At 48.5% G+C, this 18533-nt stretch overlaps 2 protein-coding genes and 1 non-coding gene across 8 annotated transcripts in view; all 3 read left to right on the forward strand.

Moving 5' to 3' along the window:
* Nucleotides 1-7131, forward strand: part of Spg7 (SPG7 matrix AAA peptidase subunit, paraplegin) — a 41771-nt gene extending 34640 nt beyond the window's left edge. For all 5 annotated transcript variants that reach the window (XM_075977567.1, XM_075977568.1, XM_075977569.1 and 2 more), the window contains 4 exons: nt 1942-2098; nt 3007-3173; nt 3670-3747; nt 6760-7131. In XM_075977567.1, coding sequence (XP_075833682.1) covers nt 1942-2098; nt 3007-3173; nt 3670-3747; nt 6760-6924 — 567 coding nt within the window. In that variant the 3' untranslated portion in view covers nt 6925-7131. The remainder of the gene's footprint in view (nt 1-1941; nt 2099-3006; nt 3174-3669; nt 3748-6759) is intronic.
* Nucleotides 7132-11941: 4810 nt separating this feature from the next.
* On the forward strand, nt 11942-14633 carry Rpl13 (ribosomal protein L13). Of its 2 annotated transcripts, XM_075977559.1 has the most exons (6): nt 11942-12082; nt 12299-12408; nt 12489-12630; nt 12827-13000; nt 13447-13503; nt 14442-14633. In XM_075977559.1, the coding sequence occupies exons 2-6, from the start codon at nt 12305-12307 to the stop codon at nt 14598-14600; spliced, it is 636 nt and encodes a 211-aa protein (XP_075833674.1). In that variant the 5' UTR covers nt 11942-12082; nt 12299-12304; the 3' UTR covers nt 14601-14633. The 2 variants fall into 2 exon arrangements, with proteins under 2 accessions (XP_075833674.1, XP_075833675.1); XM_075977560.1 differs by lacking the exon at nt 11942-12082 and having other exon boundaries at nt 12233-12408.
* LOC142853210 (small nucleolar RNA MBII-202) lies at nt 12686-12771 on the forward strand. The gene has a single exon (XR_012911131.1). It is a non-coding gene; the product is annotated as a small nucleolar RNA MBII-202 (small nucleolar RNA).
* Nucleotides 14634-18533: the final 3900 nt, after the last annotated feature.

Genomic DNA, 18533 nt, shown 5'->3' on the forward strand with positions numbered 1-18533 from the left:
GTGCACACTTGCTCAGTTCCGCTGCTGTTTTCAGAGCTAACAGCATATTGTCCCCTCTGTCCCTGGAATTGACAGGTTAATGCCTACCTGCTACCCCATGGCATATTTGGCTGACACTGATCTGGGGACCAGGCCCAGCTTGAGGCAGGCAGGCACTAATGAATTCGGTAGCAAAATAAATACTGTTTGAAAACACCAAACAAATGCCAAACTGTGGGAGTGATTTCTTATTAATAAAGAAACTGCCTAGACCCATTTGATAGGCCAACCCTTAGGTAGGCGGAGTAAACAGAATGGAATGCTGGGAGAAAGAAGCTGAGTCAAGGAGTCGCCATGGTTCTCCCACTCCAGACAGACGCAGGTTAAGATCATTCCTGGTAAGCCAGCTTGTGGGCTACACAGATTAATAGAAATGGGTTAGATCAATATGTAAAAGCTAGCCAATAAGAAACTGAAACTAATGGGTCAGGCAGTGTTTAAAAGAATACAGTTTCCGTGTAATTATTTCAGGTAAAGCTAGCCGTTCAGGCGGCCTGGTGCGGGGACTCAGCCCGCCGCTCCTACTACTACACCAAACTCAAAATTTCTTTTTGCTCTCAAAATTGTTGCTTGATTTTTATGGCTGCAAGCATGGCTGTGTTCTGTGAAGGAACCTGTGGCTGTCACTGTGATCCTGATGGATCGTGACCACGGTTTGTTCTTATTATAGACATTAAATCATCTTCTAAGAAAATTTCTTGCCAAACATTGGTGGTGCACGCATTTAATCCCAGCACTCAGGCCACTCAGGTAGCAGAGGCAGGTGTGATGGAGGAAGGTCATTGGCTAATAAAGGAACTGCCTTGGCCCATTTTATTGGTTAGGACATAGGTAGGTGGAATAAACAGAACAGAATGCCGGGAGGAAGAGGAAGTGAGCTCAGACTCCACAGCTCTCCTCTCGGGAGCAGAGGCCTCAGCAGAGACGCCATGCTCCAAGCTCCCAGGCAGACGCACGCGATGAAGCTCCGACCCAAGATGGACATAGGCTAGAATCTTCCCGGTAAGCGCACCTAGGGGCGCTACACAGATGATTAGAAATGGGCTAAATTAATATGTGAGAATTAGCCTAGAAGAGGCTAAATAGAAATGGGCCAAGCAGTGATTAAAAGAATACAGTTTCCGTGTAATTATTTTGGGTAAAGCTAGCCGGGTGGCGGGAAGCAGCCTGACCCGCCGCTCGGGTGGCCCAATGCCGGGAAAGTAGCCCCACTGCTCAGATTACTACTCAGGTGGCTCTCTGTGAGTTTGAGGCCAGCCTGGTTTACAGAGTTAGTTCAGGACAGTCAGGGAAACGCAAAGAATCCCTGTCTCAAAAGACAAAAAAACAATTTTCTTTTTGCTGGGTGGTGGCCTACTATACCTTTACAACCGGTCTCAACAAACAAAAAAACAAAAAAATTTTTTCCTTTATATTATTTTATGTGTGGGTATTTTGGCTACATGTATGTCAGCATACCACATATGTGCTTAGTTCTCATGGAAGCAATTAGTGGCCATTGGATCCTCTTGAACCAGAGTTACAGGTGGTTGTGAACAACCGTGTGGGTGCTGGGAATCAACCTCACAAGGCAAGGGTAGGATGGCCTCCCTTCCTTGGGTACATCCCAGAGTTTTCCACGGATCAGTGCCGACTGGCATGTGAGGTGAAGTTTGCCCTTACACCTTGGGACTGCTTCTAAGAGACCTGTCATGTTGACTTGCTATGCACACAGTGCTACTGATGAACACACCACACAGAAACTCCTGTTTCCACGAGCTGCTTCTGCAGCGTGAGGATTCTCTAAGAATGTGACATATAGACTACTAACCTGAGTGGCTACTTGGCGACCTGATGATGGTTTTAGGAGGCTCCTGTCTCCCTTTGAGCTCACTTGCTCCTTGCTCTGTTGGTGTTCTGCAGGTCTCCATAGCACCTCGAACAAACGCTGCTCTGGGCTTCTCTCAGATGCTCCCTCGGGACCAGTACCTCTTCACCAAGGAACAGCTGTTTGAGCGGATGTGCATGGCGCTAGGTGGTCGCGCGGCTGAGGCCATCTCATTCAGCAGGGTGACCTCTGGTGAGGAGCCAGCCTTAGGGTTTGTCTTGGTCAAAGTCCTTTGTCTAATGCCTGCTTCCTTCTGCTCAGTGCACTTGACGGTGGGACTGGTGGAAGATGTGTGCAGTGCAGATAGTCTGAGCCAGAGGAGATCTGGAACGAAGCAAAAGCCTTATTTTAAGATATTACTGTAACCCAGGCAATGGTGGCGCCCGCCTTTAATCCTAGCACTTGGGTGGCAGAAGCAGGCAGATCTCTGTGAGTTAGAGGCCAGCCTGATCTACATAGCAAGTTCCAGGACAGCTAGGGCTGTTACACAGAGAAACCCTGTCTTGGAAAAACAAACAAACAAACAAAAAGATACTTATTTTAAAACTTTCCTATAGACTGTAAATACATTTGCTTGGTTAATCACTGGTCATGGCTACATAGAACTGGATATTAGAGCATTCGCTCGATATCCAGAAAGGTAATGGGGGTCACAGGGACATTGTGCCTCAAAAGTGACAGGCTTCCCTAGTACAGACCTGGCCATACGCTTGAATGAGTCACTGATGTAAGGCAGGCCAGTGTCCTGAGTAGTTAAGTTCTTTCCTTTAAGAAGCAGTAATGAGCCAGTAAAATGGCTCAGCAGGTAAAGGGGCTTGTGTCAAGTGTGCTGATTGGAGAGCAGTCCTAGAATCTATGTTGTGAAATAAGGGAACCAACTCTGGCAAGGTCTTCTGGCATTTGCCTGTGTGTGTGCGCACACACATAAAAAAATGTAATTTAAAAACAAAAAGGAAGTACTGTGTCCCAGTTAGTGTCTTGCTATGGAAGTTGTAAGCACAGTGTTGTGGGAGTCTGGTGCTGCTTGGGCTGCGACAGCCTGAGGTCAGGTGCTCTTGTGCACGTACGCTCTTCAGAATACCTCTCTCTCTGGATTCCAGGGGCCCAGGACGACTTGAAGAAGGTCACCCGCATTGCCTACTCCATGGTGAAACAGTTTGGGATGGCACCTAGCATTGGGCCTGTCTCCTTTCCTGAGGCACAAGAGGGCCTCATGGGCATTGGACGGCGTCCCTTCAGCCAGGGCCTCCAGCAGCTGATGGACCATGTGAGTGGGCACAGGCCTCACTGCCCATGGGTGTCTCCCCTGCAAGAGCCTATTAGCGCCCTCAAATGAGCATGTACTGAAGGCCGAATGTGGCTGGTTTTGTTCTGAACTCTGACCTGTTAAGCGTGTTCTTTTGGCTGAGGACCTAGATGGCTCCAAATAAAGCTAGATGTGGGACTGGGAAGAATGCCCAGTGTAAAGATACCAAGTATGTAGAGCAGTGTATGATCCCTGTAGCCCGCAAGCTGGGCCAGCATGGCACCTGGGTCTGCTCAGGGCCAGTCGTGAGCAGCAGCTATGGGTTGTCCAGTCACTCTCTCGAGGGTGAGGGTGGCTGGTGGTTGTGAGGACAGAAGACAGTGCTGCTGTGTGTTGGGAAGGACGGGCCTGCTCCTGAGCCATGTTTTCTGCACCTTGGTGTTAGAGCTGGCTGTCAGTGAGTCTGTGGACGATGCCCCACACCTCTCTCATGACAGACTCATCTCTTCCTTTACAGGAAGCCAAACTGCTGGTGGCTAAGGCCTACAGACACACTGAGAAGGTGCTGCTGGACAACCTGGACAAGCTGCAGGCGGTGAGGGCACATGGGCCAGGCATCCCCAAAGTGTCTCTGGAGCCTAGAAGTGAAGGGGACAGTGTGTTCAATACTGACACCCCCTATTAGCTAGAATGTGTTTCCCCGTCTTCTCACCACAGTCTTGTCAAGCCAGTGCATTCAAAAGAGAGTTTCTCTGTCCTCGTGCACAGGTTATGGAGCATGAGCAGTAATCAACATTGAATTGTAGGGGGTTTCCAGCACTTAAACATTTTCTCCAGGGAAAAAAAATAGCTATTTTTCAATTTATTTTTAATTGTGTATGTGTGTCTGTGTAGGTGTGTAAGTATCTGCACTTGAGTGCAAGTGACTACAGAGGCCAGAGGAAGGAGTTGGAACTACAGGTGCTTGCGAGCCACCTGAGCAGAGTCTGGGAAAGGAGTTTGGCTCCTCTGCAAGAGTAGCAAATGCTTTTCTTCTCCACTTTCTTCTTTCGTGGACTCTCTGTTTTTGAAACAGGGTCTCTATGTAGCCCTGGCTATCCTAACTTACTGTGTAGACCAGGCTGGCCTCAAACTCTCAGAGCTCTCCATGCCTCTGCCTCCCATGTGTCAGAATTAAGGTATGTGCCACTATACACACCTAGTATATGCTCTTTACCACCAAGACATCTCTGCAGCCCTCCCTCAAATTTTTTCCAAGATCTTCTTTTCATTTTAGAATAGATTTAGATTGAGAAAAACTACACCTATATAGTACAGTGTTCCCTAGTCGTCACGTGTGTGCCCTGCAGTCACCATCTCCTCAGTACCGGGCATCCTCACCCCAAGTAGCCCAGCACTGACGTAAGAACTTAGCCTTAGTGGATGCACACTGCTCACCTTCCCAGCGGCCCAGATCCCACCGGAAACGCAGTCACTACATCTTACACTCCTCCTTCCTGTGACAGTCTCTCAAACCTCTGTCCTAAGGACAGCACAGAACTGCGGGATATCCTGTGGGATTGTCTGGTATTGAGGTGTGGGCAGTCAATTTTGAAAGGGAAGAAGGCTCCAGAGGTGAAGACACTGTGTCCCTAGGTTATGATGGCTTCTACCCAGAAGGCAGTGGAAGTGATAGCTCTTGGTGCCACATGAAGACAGACAAGAGTTGGTGTGGGTAGTTATTTCTAGCCTTTTGCTTCCTTGAAATGAGGCACCAGAGCCAAGCATTGTTGCTGCAGGCTTGTTGGTGCAGGCCTTTCACCCCAACTCTCTGGAGGCAGAAGCACGAGGATAGCTGAGTTCATGACCAGCGTAGCCTACAGAGTAACATCTTGCTTCCAGAAATTAAAAAAAGAAAATCTTAAAAAATAAAAAAGCCAGGCATAGTGGCACACACTTTTTTTTTTTTTTTGGTTTTTCGAGACAGGGTTTCTCTGTGGTTTTGGAGCCTGTCCTGGAACTAGCTCTTGTAGACCAGGCTGGTCTCGAACTCACAGAGATCCGCCTGCCTCTGCCTCCCGAGTGCTGGGATTAAAGGCGTGCGCCACCACCGCCCGGCAGTGGCACACACCTTTAATCCCAACACTCAGGAGCTCCGTAGAGGCAGGCAAATCTGAGTTCAAGTCCAACCTGGTCTACAAAGCAAGTTCCAGAACAGCCAGAGTTGTTACACCAAAAAACCCTGTTTCCAAAAAAAAAAAAGTTTCAGACCCTTAGAGTATTGGTCCTATGGTAGTGCAGTCTCTGCTGAAGTAACCTCTGATTAGTAAGAAGCCAGTGTTACTGTACAGAAGTTCAGCTTACTGTACTGGAGGGGTAGGGGTTGGAAAGACCGCCATTGGAGTACCCACTGACTGCAGAATGGAGCTGCCTCTATTTGAGCTGAACTACAGCGAATAGGTTTTAGTCTAGTGACAGATGAGAGCAGAGCAAAGGGGAACTGTGCCTCTTCCAGTACAGCTGCAGACATCACCCCGGGGCCTAGATGTCTAAAGCCCAGCATCACCAAAAACAAAAGGAAAATGCGGAAGAGTTTTCTTTTAAATATTGGGTGGTTTTTTAGTACTTGTTTAATATCTGTGCATGTACCTGAGTGTATATATGTGCACCACAAATGTGCAGGAACCTGTGAAGGTCAGAAGAGGTCGTTGGAATTAGAGTTATAGGCATTGAAAGCTGCCATGTAGGTACTGGGAACCAAACCCAGGTCCTCTGTATGAGCAGCAAGCACCACCTTTAGCCTTTGAGTTGGAAGAGTTTTGTTTTGTTTTTGTTGTTGAAATAGAGTCTCACTATGTAGCCCTAGCTGACCTGGAACTACGGAGACCTCAAACTCATAAACCTGCCTTTCCCTTTGGCTTTAGTGTGCTGGGATTAAAGAAGTGTTCCACCATACTCAGCGCTTGGGAAGAGTTTCTTAACCAGCAAAATGTAGCAGGATATGGCCACAGACACAGGACCTTTAGGATAAAAATATTTTCTGGGTCAGGCATAGTAGCATATGCTTGTAATCCTGGCATTCAAGAACTTGAGACAAATACAGCAAGCTTGAAGTCAGCCTGAGTTTATATATATATTTCTGTCTGGAAATATAATAGTGACGATGGTGAAGATGATGATGATGTTCATGTTCGACTGTATCCAGAGGAGCAGAAATCCCTCCCCAGTTGTGTCAGTCGGTGCCTAGCTCCACAAATTCCAAGCACGAGGCTCTGTATTTAGCTCCCCCGCCTGCCTCTCCCAGACACACATACCTTGTTTGGTGAAGGAAATTGCACTTGCCAGAAATAAGCAGAGGTTTTGAAAGGAAATAGAAAAATTAATGAGGCTGGCAGCTGACAGCTCACTTTTAGGGTAAAGACAGGGAGCAATTCTTTGCCTTAACTGCCTTTGCGTCTGTCTCTCTCTGGGAAGCCGACCTTTCGGAGGCACCCTGCTCACAGATTAGCCCTCCTGCTCTCCTAGGACACAGAGACAGTCTGTGGGATGGGTCTCATCTCTGACGTCTGCCCTCCAAGGCTCTTGCCTTTGTCCAGGGCACTGACACTGCCGTGCTTGTTCTTTCTAGCTGGCGAATGCCCTTCTGGAAAAGGAAGTGATAAACTATGAGGACATTGAGGCCCTCATTGGCCCACCACCCCACGGGCCAAAGAAAATGATCGCACCACAGAAATGGATTGATGCTGAAAAGGAGAAACAAGCCTCGGGGGAGGAGGAGGGTCCGGCTCCCTAGCCCCCACCTCCAAGGCCCAGCTCCACTTTCCTCGACTGCACCTGCAGTTAACTCGGAACTTGTCGGCCAGCTGCCATCAGCCTCTGAGAGTCTTCTCACCTGCAACTTGAATCTCAGCCTCTGTCAGCTCTCTCTGGTTTCTCATGAAGACTTCTGATATCTATTTATTGATTCAGGATTAGTAAATCATTGGCAGAGACAACTGACCTTCCATGTGTATTGCTTTCCTTGCGGGGTGTGTGCATGTTTGAGTTGAGTTCCTGGGCTTCAGGTGCTGTCTCCATGTGTGGCTCTGTAGATCTGAAGGTGACCCACCAGTTGGACTGAATGATCCCGTTTGTGTCCTGGGTGCCTCTAGAATGCTAATAGGATCCGAGATGAAAGACCCTCTGAGCTGACTGTCCGCATCACAGTGCACACTCATTGGGTGTGGGGGTTGGGAACAGGCACTGGTGGAAGATGCAGATACTGCCACCTACTGCCCTGTGCACCAGCAAATGGAGTCTCTCCTGCCGGGTCCTTCTTATGTAGAGTGGCTTAGCTTCCACCACCAAAATTGATACCTTTCCCATTTTGTGGTAGAGAATCGACATTTGAGCTGTGCAGCCACGAGTCTTGTTTCCCTTCATACCGTGAGCCCTTCAGTGGCAAGACACGCCCTTTGTGTAGGATCTGAACTCAAACCATGTGGGGTGAGCCACAGGCGCTTGCTGGCTCATAGTTCCTGCCCGTGGCGCCTCCACCCTTCCTGTACAGGGGCATTTGGAGCATGGGTTACAGTGACTTCCTCTCAGAGCAAATTGTTATTGCCCAGCACTCTGCACCTGAGGAAGCTGCTGAACGGTCGGAAGCAGTAGCAGGACCAGCAGCAGCATTTGGGGTGGCTCAAGGGGTTTGTAAGAACATTTTGAGTTCTGATTCTTACCGAAGAGTACATAATTAGGTTTCCTATTTCTCTAAGCCGTGTCTTAAGCAGGCATGAGAACCTGAGTTCCATCACTGGACTCAGAGTCCTCTGACTAGTCCATGCCAGGGCACACAAATGCCCAGATCCATACTCACAAATAAGTATGCCAGGCTTGGACATACTTGGAGGAAGATATAGGCAGATTTTGATGAGTTTTGAGCCCAGTCTAGTAACCTACAGCGTTCATACCAACCAGAACTACATAGTGATACCCTATCTCTAAAATAAAATGAATAATAGCCGGGCAGTGGTTGTGCACACCTTTAATCCTAGTACTCAGGAGGCAGAGGCAGGTGGATCTCTGAGTTCGAGGACAACCTGGTCTACAAGAGCTAGTTCCAGGACAGGCTCCAAAGCTACAGAGAAACCCTGTCTTGAAAAACCAAAAAAAAAAAAAAAAAAAAAAAAAAAAAAAAAAAGCAAATGTAAAAATTGTTATCCACTGAAACAGTCCCATCTACCTAGCTTTTTTTTTTTTTCTTTTTCGGTTTTTGAGACAAGGTTTCTGTGTAGCTTTGGAGCCTGTCCTGGAATTCTGTAGACCAGGCTGACCTTGAACTCACAGAGATCCACCTGCCTCCTCAGTGCTGGGATTAAAGGCTTAATTTATGACAAATGTTTTGCCTGAACATATATGTATGTGCCACGTGCAGTGCTTGGTACCCATGGATGTCAGAAGAGGCACCTGGTCCCCTGGGACTGCAGTTATGAATAGTTGTGACTGCCATGTGGGTGCTGGGGAGTGCCCCTAACCACTGAGCCATCTCTCCAGCCCTATATATTTTTTTTATTTTTTAGACCAGGTCTGGGGAGTGTTTACTGGTTTTTTGTTTTGTTTTGTTTTTTTGAGACAGGGTTTTTCTGTGTAGCCCTAGCTGTCCTGGAACTTGCTTGCTCTGCAGACCAGGCTGACCTGAACTCACAGAGATCTGCCTGCCTCTGCCTCCTTGAGTTCTGGGATTAATTAAAATCATGCGCCACCACAGCCTGGTGTGTTTACTGGTCTTGCAGAAGAACCCAGGATTTGATTCCCAGCATGAATATGGCAGCTCACAGCCGCCTATCTAACTCTAGTTCTGAGGGATCCAATGCCCTCATCTGGTCTCTGTGGGCTCCTGAACACGTGGTGCACATAACTCATGCAGGCTCACACACATAAATATTAATAATCTTTAAAAATCAAAAGAGGGGGCTGGAGAGATGGCTCAGAGGTTAAGAGCATTGCCTGCTCTGCCAAAGGTCCTGAGTTCAATTCCCAGCAACCACATGGTGGCTCACAACCATCTGTAATGAGGTCTGGTGCCCTCTTCTGGCCTGCAGGCATACACACAGACAGAATATTGTATACATAATAAATAAGTATTTAAAAAAAAATCAAAAGAGAGGGGTTAGAGAGATGGCTCAGTAGTTAAGAGCACTCACTCATTGGCTGTTCTTCCAGACGTCCTGAATTCAATTCCCAGCACCCACACAGTGGCTCATAGCCATTCATGAGATCTGGTGCCCTCTTCTGGCGTGCAGGCATACATGCAGGCAGAACGCGGGATACACAATAAATAAGTCTTTTAAAAAAATCAAAAAAGGTTGGGTGGTGGTGGCGCATGCCTTTAATCCCAGCACTTGGGAGGCAGAGGCAGGTTTATCTCTGTAAGTTCGAAGCCAAGCCTGGTTTACAAGAGCTAGTTCCAGGACAGGTTCCAAAGCTCCAGAGAAACCCTGTCTCAAAAACAAACAAAAAATCAAAAAAGAATTAGTTATGTGATTAAAGTAGTCCCAGATTATGAATACCAAGAAAGCTTATTATTGAATCAGGCTGGAATTTCCTGATGCTCCCAGACACCTAAGTTTCAGTAAGCACTGGACGGAAGGAGCTACTTAAGGAACAGCTTGTTTGGAATGAGCAAGTCACAGCAATAACAAGCTGAGGCTAGTCATGCAAGAGATTGCAGTCCTGTACAGAGCACGCCTCTCCTGCAAGGGTGTCATCCAACAAGCCCTTGGGTAGGACTGCGTTTGTAGAGTTCTCTGCCCAGGAGAACAGGAGCTGGAGCTTGAAAAAACTGCATCGGCCAAGTCTTTGCATAACCGTTCGCTTCTGTGTCCATCTCGGTTTTATGCAGCAGAGGAAACTTAAGGGCACAGCTGCACTTCCTTTCAGTTAACTAGATTCTAAGCCATGTTTCTGTTTCAGACCCCTAACAGCCACCACTGTCCCAAGCAGCACTGCAGCTGGAACGCAGGTGCAGGTCTAGATTAGTGGTAGTGACCTGAGTCTGTTTGTCCAGAAAGAGAAGATGGTGGTGGAGATGGAAACATCACTGAGGTTAGAGAGAGCCAGGTACTTGGCAGTTAACAGGAAACGGGTCTGGGAAAACACACGCAAGACATTCAAAGAAATGAGTACCGTGGATCAAGGCATTCATTCAACAAATACTTCTCTGGGCTGGGGCAACAGCTCAGCAAAGGAACTTGCTGTCAGCCTTGAAGGTGTGAGTAGCCCCTGGCTGTAACCGTGGGAAAGCGTTCATCCCTGGAGGGGATTGGCCAGTCAGTCTTGTGGAATTGGGAAGTTCTAGGTTCAATGAGAGACCCTGTCCAAAAATAAGGTGGAGGGCATCTCCAGCGTCAACTTCTGGCCTCCACCCACACACACTGAGGATTGAACCTAGAGTCTCAATCATTATAATATAGTCTGCTGTATAGCAGGCGAGTTCTCTGCACTCAATTGCATCCTCGGTCCTCTTTTCATTATATTTTCTATGCGTGTGAGCACACCACGGTACGCAGAGGGCGTTCAGCAGACAAGCTGGGGAATTCGATTGTCTCCTTCCACCATGTTGGTGGGTCCCAGGAGTCAAACTCAAATGGTCAGACTTGACAGTAAACACCTTTAACCCGCTGAACCATCCTGTCAGACTTTTTTTTTTTTTGAAAGATGGTCTAAGTCGCCCAAGAAAGCATTGAAATTACTAATGTCCTGCCTGTTTCTAGAATAGCAGATTACAGGTCCATGACACACCAGGCCCAACATTTTTAAAATGTATAGCTCTTTTTATAAAATTTATAGCATTTTCAAACTTTATAGCTCTCTTAACTATTGCTCCATTTCTACAGTTCCTATGATGGAACTTTCATCAGAATGAAACCTTTTAATTAAGGGTGGGGAGTAAAAAAGACAGTTATTAGCATACAGATGCAGGATGTATGCCTTGGCTGCTTCATGGTTCGTTGCCGCTGCCATTGTCTGGACAAACGGAATATATACATATGCTCACAGCCAATCCCGAGGAGTTAAGTCTGGGGTAAAGGGCTTATCTAAATAAATGGGGAGCTGGGGCTGGAGAGACGGCTAAGCAGTTACTAAGTAGTTACAGCTAAGTAGTTACAAGTTATTACTTGTTCTTCCAGAGAGATTCAGTTCACTCCCAGAAGCCATATGGCAACTCACAACTCCAGTCCCGGGGATCCGACGCCCTCTCCCGGTCTCTCTGAACGCTGCATGTACGTGATGCGGACGTGAGTCACTGAAACACTCATATCCATAAAGTAAAAAAAATAAAAATCTCAACAAAAAAAAAATTCCGGGAATGGTGGTTACGCCTATAATCTCAGCTCCGAGGAAGAGAAACGTGAGTTGTACGCAAGCCTGGACAACACAGAGACCACAGCTCTTAAAAGAATAAAGAGCCGGGCGGTGGTGGTGTACACCTTTAATCCCAGCAGTCAGGAGATACAGGCAGGCGGATCACTGTGAGTTCAGCCTGGTCTACAAGAGCTAGTTCCAGGACAGGCTCCGAAGCTACAGAGAAACCCTGTCTCGAAAAAAAAAGAGAGAGAGAGAGCGGAAAGACCGTTCCTGGGTGGGTGGGTAAAAAACACCGAAGCCAGGAAGGAGAAGGAGTTTTAGGACTTTAATTCGCGGGTCTTTTAAGTTTTCCTATCTGGGCGCCTCCGACTCAGCAGACCAGAGGAACAAGCCCTACGAGGTCGGGAACCAGCAAAGAAACGGCCGCCACACGTCCACCGAGGCGCCGGGCAGCCGGCGGGCGGGTCCGCATGACGCCAGTTCCTCCTCTCCCCGTTCTGATTGGTTAGAGGGCGCCGGTGCTTGGGATTGGCCGGACTCTCGACAACCCCAGGGTGCTTTGCGGCGCTCGGTCCTTTCCGCTCGGCCGTTCCCCTGCACGGGAGGTGAGTCCCTACGGCAGGGCCGCCACCATCGTGTCGCATCGGGCTCCATCGGGCTCCCTCCGCGGCCATCGGCGAGGAGAAGCTGCCCGCGCAGCTATGGAGGAGCCGAGGCGCCGACGGCATGGGGCCGGAGCCCGGGCAGGGGCGGGAGGACTCTGGGCGGGAGCTCGGGACTCTGGCCTTCACCCGCCGCCCTCCTCTCCCTCGCGGCCTTAGGCAGCCATGGCACCCAGCCGGAATGGCATGATCTTGAAGCCCCACTTCCACAAGGACTGGCAGCGGCGAGTGGACACTTGGTTCAACCAGCCGGCACGCAAGATCCGCAGGTGCGGGCCTCGCGCGTTCCCGGGGCGGGGGCCGCCGTGCCGCGTGCGGAGCAGAGGTGACACTTGTGTTTTTCCCGCAGGCGCAAGGCCCGGCAGGCGAAAGCGCGCCGCATTGCCCCGCGCCCCGCGTCCGGACCCATCAGGCCTATCGTGAGGTGCCCCACAGTGCGCTACCACACCAAGGTCCGAGCTGGCCGGGGCTTCAGCCTGGAGGAACTCAGGGTGAGTGAGGTCGGCGGGGTCTCTGTGTTCGGCGCGCGTGGTGGGCTCGGTGCAATGATGACATTCTCCGGAATCGCTGTACTGTCTTGATGAAAGTACCTTTGAACCCTTTTCCATCTGAGGGCACCGAGCTCTCTCGGCAGGGGCAGCAGGGGAGGGCCTTCGAGGCGGTTCACCCACTTCCGTTTCTGGATAGGTGGCTGGTATCCATAAGAAGGTGGCTCGCACCATCGGCATCTCCGTGGACCCAAGGAGGCGAAACAAGTCCACCGAGTCCCTGCAGGCCAACGTGCAGCGCCTGAAGGAGTACCGCTCCAAGCTCATCCTCTTCCCCAGGAAGCCTTCCGCTCCAAAGAAGGGAGATAGTTCGGTGCGTACTCGGCCTGTGGGGTGGGGTTCAGCGTAGGTGAGTCTGTGTGCCTGGATGCAGCTCAGCTGAGGTGGTAGCCGTGTTAAGATGAGGGGACTGGCACGTACGGGGAAATGAGCCCTGCGGGCCGGCTGTGAACCCCTGTGCTTTCCCATCTCAGTGACCTGGGGGCTAAATGCCCCCCTACAAGGTTATCCAGGAACAATTACGGTATTATAGTATAAAGAATTGCAAAACGATTTAACAGGGATCAATGGGTGTCTGTCTGATGTGGGGTTAGATGAAGGTAGATTTGTTCGAGCAGGACCCTCTAGTAAGCCATAGCGGCCATAGAATGAGTGCTACAGGCCCAGGCAGCTTGCTCCTCAGGAGCAAAGCTCACACATAGCAAGTGTGGAAGGCACGAGAAAGAAGCTGGACTCAACGTTTCTTGTTCTTAAAAACAGGCTGAAGAACTTAAATTGGCCACTCAGCTAACAGGACCTGTGATGCCCATCCGGAATGTAAGTAGACAACTTGGGCTCGGGTGCTGCTTTAGACAAGATTGGCAGCTGGAAGGGGTTGTGGCGGGTTGTGGAGGCTGCTGCAAGGAGACAACCCCCCCCAGTCTTTGTGTGTTTTGTTTTATAAGACAGGATTTCTCTAGACCAGGCTGGTCTCGAACTCAGACCCACCTGCCAATAGCTGGCAAACCTCCATATTTTTAAGGGATGGCCTTGACTGCTTTCAGAAATTAGCTTGACCCTAAATTATCATTCCTTGTTTGGAATGCTAATGAGCACTTGGGGCAGGTGCTTTTGTTCTTGTCTGAAGGGGATGTGGAATATCCCTGTTACTGAGGTGAAATGCCGCGATCAAAGTCAATTTTGGGTCACATTTTCACGCTGTGGTCCGTCATTGACGAATGCAGGAGCCTGTAGTAAAGAGCAGAGGCTATGGTGAGAGTGCTGATAGAGAACCAGGACTGCCGTTCCTGGTGGCCTGGGCCCTCCTCTAGACCTGGCTGGCCTCGAACTCAGATCCACCTGCCTCTGCCTCCTGAGTGCTGGGATTAAAGTTGGGCTCCACCACTGCCCAGCTTTACTGCCTAATCTTTTGGGGACATTTTCCCATTGAGGCTCCCTGTATGATCACGTTCGTTCGTATCCAGTTGGCATAAAGCTAGCCAAACTATGATCTTTGTGAAGTCAGTGGCTCTAGTTATTTTCTGAGTAGGGTCTCCATGTGTAAGCCAAAACTGGTGTAGAGCTTGCTTTTGTAGTTTAAGATGGCTTAAACTAGGATCCTCCTACCTCAGTCTTCCAGATACTGTGGTAACTTGATCCCAGAGGGTGGTTCCGTGTGTGCCCAAACCAAACCCTCTGTAGCTCCTTAGAGTTGAGGAACGTCACAGTTCTGTGGACAGGTTGCATTCTAAGCTACCTTGACTTCTGTCTTCCAGGTTTATAAAAAGGAGAAAGCCAGAGTCATCACAGAAGAAGAGAAGAACTTCAAGGCTTTTGCCAGTCTTCGCATGGCCCGGGCCAATGCCCGGCTCTTTGGCATCCGAGCAAAGAGGGCAAAGGAAGCTGCAGAGCAAGATGTTGAGAAGAAAAAGTGATGTGCTTTTGGAATATTGCAATAAATTTTCCATAAAGCAAAAGCTGGGTTTTAGTGAGCTTTTTTTTTTTAAAGAACTTTAGTGCAGTGGTATTTGCCTGTGTGTCTGTGAGGAGGCTGAATGCCCTAGAACTGGAGTTACAGTTCCTCTGGAAGAGCAGACAATATTCTTAATTTCTAGCCATCTCTCGGGTCTCCCCCACATCTTTTTTTCTTGGGAACAATGGCTTGTGTTTTATCAGCTTTTCTGGGTTAGAAGGTATTTCCAATGGGTACGGTCTCCATTGCCTCACTGATTGTTGTATTTTATCATTGTGAGTTTCGGCTAGCCACAGAAGAGGTGAAGGCTGCCTATTGATACCAGCTGTTGATCTCAGGCATATTGCATGGTGAGCACTGCAACCCTGTAAGTTTCTGGGGGTTTTGCAAAGCAGTTTCTTTGCATTAACATGTCAGGCTTTGGGGTGGCCACAGTCTGCAGTGTGTTCACCTCCCTTAGTCCTGTGAAAGGCTGGCATCTGGATGTTGTAGCTTGCCCTTCTCCTGGTTCCAGGTGCTTTCCATCTGTTCTGATGCTGTGGTGCCTTGTGAGCCCCATTCTGACCTGCTTGATGTAGTTCTTAGGGTGTACAAACACCAGGGAGAGCCTCAGAGACAGATTGGGGTTGACCAAGTGCCTGCCTTGTTTCCTGAAGCAGTGAGCCAAGCACTGGCGGCTGCACCTTATGAACGAGCCATTCCACATTTGAGGGATAAGGGTGGTCTGGAAGGGTCCTGGAACACGTTTTCCTTTGAGCCCACCTTGCTGGTCAGTGGGTGACTAAGCATTAGGTTTGGTCATTTGTTAACCCTAAGTGGGAAGTAACATTCCCTCCTAATTAGGCTAACAGGTGGAGACTAACCAGTGTGCAAGTTCTCATCAATACTCTGAGTGACCACAAGGGGGCAGAAAGCCCCTTTTTTTGCGAATTTGGAAAACTTGTAAGATTTCTTTTGGAACTTGATATATGAGAGTATTAAGCCTTCTTTGTGTATGTGTGTGTACTGTGTATAAATCTAGTGTCCACAGAGGAGAATGTCTGAGGTTAAAGTTGTAAGCCACCATCTGGGTAATGGGAATCAAACTCTAGGAACAAGTCACCCACCAGGCCATCTCCAGCGTGAGGAGAACTTAATTTGATACCAGCTTGTGAGTGCAGTTGAGCATCCTTTCATTATTACAGATCAGCTCTGGTACCATGGGAGTTACGAGCCATTTAGATTATTTAAAGATTTGAAAATTATGCAGTTCTTTAAAGTTGTTCCCACCCCTCTTTTTTTGAGACAGTCTTACTGTAGCCTAGCTTTCCTGGAACTTGCTATGTGGACTAGGCTGGCCTCAAACTCAGACCCACCTGTCCCGGCTCCCTTTGGTTTTAAAAGTGTTCTTAGTCTCAGCAGGCAGTGATGGCACACACCGTTAATTACCCCTTAGGAGGCAGAGACAGGAGGATCCCTGTGAGTTATGTAGGTAGCCGAGAGCCGCAGAGACAGGAGGATCCCTGTGAGTTATGTAGGTAGCCCTGAGAGCCGCAGAGACAGGAGGATCCCTGTGAGTTATGTAGGTAGCCCTGAGAGCCGCAGACTCAGGCTTGCTTGCCATTGCCTCCCAAATGCTGGAACGGGTGTGTGTGTGCCACCACTCCTTGCATCCGTTTCTACATACATGTATGTGCCTTCCTGAGTCTGTGGGCACTATGGACTGTAAGTTGCTGTAAGCCACCGCATGGGTGCTGGGAACCACTGATCCTCTGCAAGAGGAACAGGCCTGTTGAGGGATATAATAAGCTGGGAGACTGTAGGTTGTCATGGAGGTGCATCAGATCCCCCAGAAAGGAGTTAAAGGCTCTTGTGAAGGTGCTGGAGAGATTGGCTCAGTGGTGTAAAGTGCTGGCTACTCTTGCAGAGGACCAGAATTTAATTTCTAGCACCCATACAGTTGTTCACAACCGTCTACAACTCCAGTTCCAGGTTGGAGCTGCCTCCTGGCCAGGAAGGACAAGCAGGACGATCTCATGTGCACAGACATACATGTAGACAAAACACACACAAATACATTTTAAAAGATCCTTTAAAGACATTTGTGAGCTCTCAATTTTGGATGTTGGGAATCAAACCCAGGTCCTCTGTAAGAGCAAGTGCTTTTAACCTCTGGGCCATTCCTCTACTCCCTTTTCCTTGTTTTGATACAGGGTTTTATCATTTAAGACTGGCCCGGAATTCATTGTGGCCTTGAGCCCTCAATGATGCCTCAGCAGTACAGGCCTGTACTCTCCCCTTTGGCTCTTAAGCAGTAGTTTCAAGCGTGGAGGAGGCTAGAGAGAGCCCCCCCCCCAACCCCTCACCGCTGGTAAAGTGCCTGTAAGAGCACCTGAAATCATTTCCCAGAAGCCACATAGAAAGCCGGAGTGTGGTGATGCAGCCTTGTAACTGATGACCTGAGCTTGATTCTAGGACCCTCAGGATGCAGGGAAAGAACTGACTCCTGCAAGTTGTCCCCACACATGCAAATGCATCCATATACAGAAACAAAATGTAAGTGATCTCTTGATTTAAAAATTAATGGGGCTGTCAGAGGAGCTAGATAACAAGGAGGACCCTAAGAGGGAGGCATGGATCTCCCTGGGAAGAGAACAGATGAGATTCCTGGTAAACTAGGGGTGGGGGGTACAGGGGAGGGCATGGGAGGGGGTAGAAAAGAGGTGGGGGAAGGGAACAGGAGGAGAAGAGGGAGGGGAAACTGGTTGGTTTGTAAAATAAATAGATTAATTAATTAAAAAATAATGAGATGGCTCAGAGGTTAAGAGCACTAGCTGCTCTTCCAGAGGTCCTGAGTTCAATCCCCAGCAATCACATGGCGACTCAACAACCATCTGTAATGAGATCTGCTGGGATACATGCAGGCAGAACACAGTAAACATAGTAAATAAATAAATTTTTAAAAATAAAATCTCTGTGAGTTCGAGACCAGCCTGGTCTAAAAGAGCTAGTTCCAGGACAGGCTCCAAAACCATAGAGAAACCCTGTCACGAAAAAAACCAAAAAATAAATAAATAAATAAATAAAAATCAAAAAAATAAAAATAAAAAAATAAGGCCGGGCGATGGTGGCGCACGCCTTTAATCCCAGCACTCGGGAGGCAGAGGCAGGCGGATCTCTGTGAGTTCGAGACCAGCCTGGTCTACAGAGCTAGTTTCAGGACAGGCTCCAAAGCCACAGAGAAACCCTGTCTGGAAAAACAAAAAAATAAAAAAAATAAAAAAATAAAACATGGGCTGAGGTAAGGGTGAGGGACTGGGAGGAGGGGAAGGGGGAAAAACTGCAGTTGGGATGTAATATATGAGAGAAAAATAAAATAAAACACAGACACACACATAGGTCTAACAGTGTGGTAGCACACACCTTTGATACCAAGACTCAGAAGGAAAAGGTAGGCAGATCTCTGAATTTGAGACAAGCCTGGTCTATATATGAGTTCTAGGACAGCCATGTCTACGTAGTGAGACTTTGTATCAAAAATTTTTAAAAGTCTATTTAGTGGAGAAGCAAAGGATGTACTATGGGATGGGCAAGACTGTATTCCAAATCCTAGAAATTACTTCCCTCTGTCCTGAAATGGGTTCATGTAAAAACATTCCACCAGGACAATTTGCGAAGAGGAGAAAAAAACTAGGTTATTGATGAAAAGGACCCAAAAGAGAGGAGAGAAGCATCCAGACATCACTCCAGGACAGCTCTTGCTAAGAATATCATCAAAGCTCCAGATAAGTCAAGAGACTAAAATCAGCATGTCCATTACCTAGAGCCCACCTGAGTGTGCAGCCCCATGGTCTTTGTTCCTGCCCACACTGGTGGCCATTGCCACCTCAGCACCAGTCTCTCTTGGTCTCCTTGC

The sequence above is a fragment of the Microtus pennsylvanicus genome, chromosome 6 (assembly GCF_037038515.1).
Source record: "Microtus pennsylvanicus isolate mMicPen1 chromosome 6, mMicPen1.hap1, whole genome shotgun sequence".
Lineage (NCBI taxonomy): Eukaryota > Metazoa > Chordata > Mammalia > Rodentia > Cricetidae > Microtus > Microtus pennsylvanicus.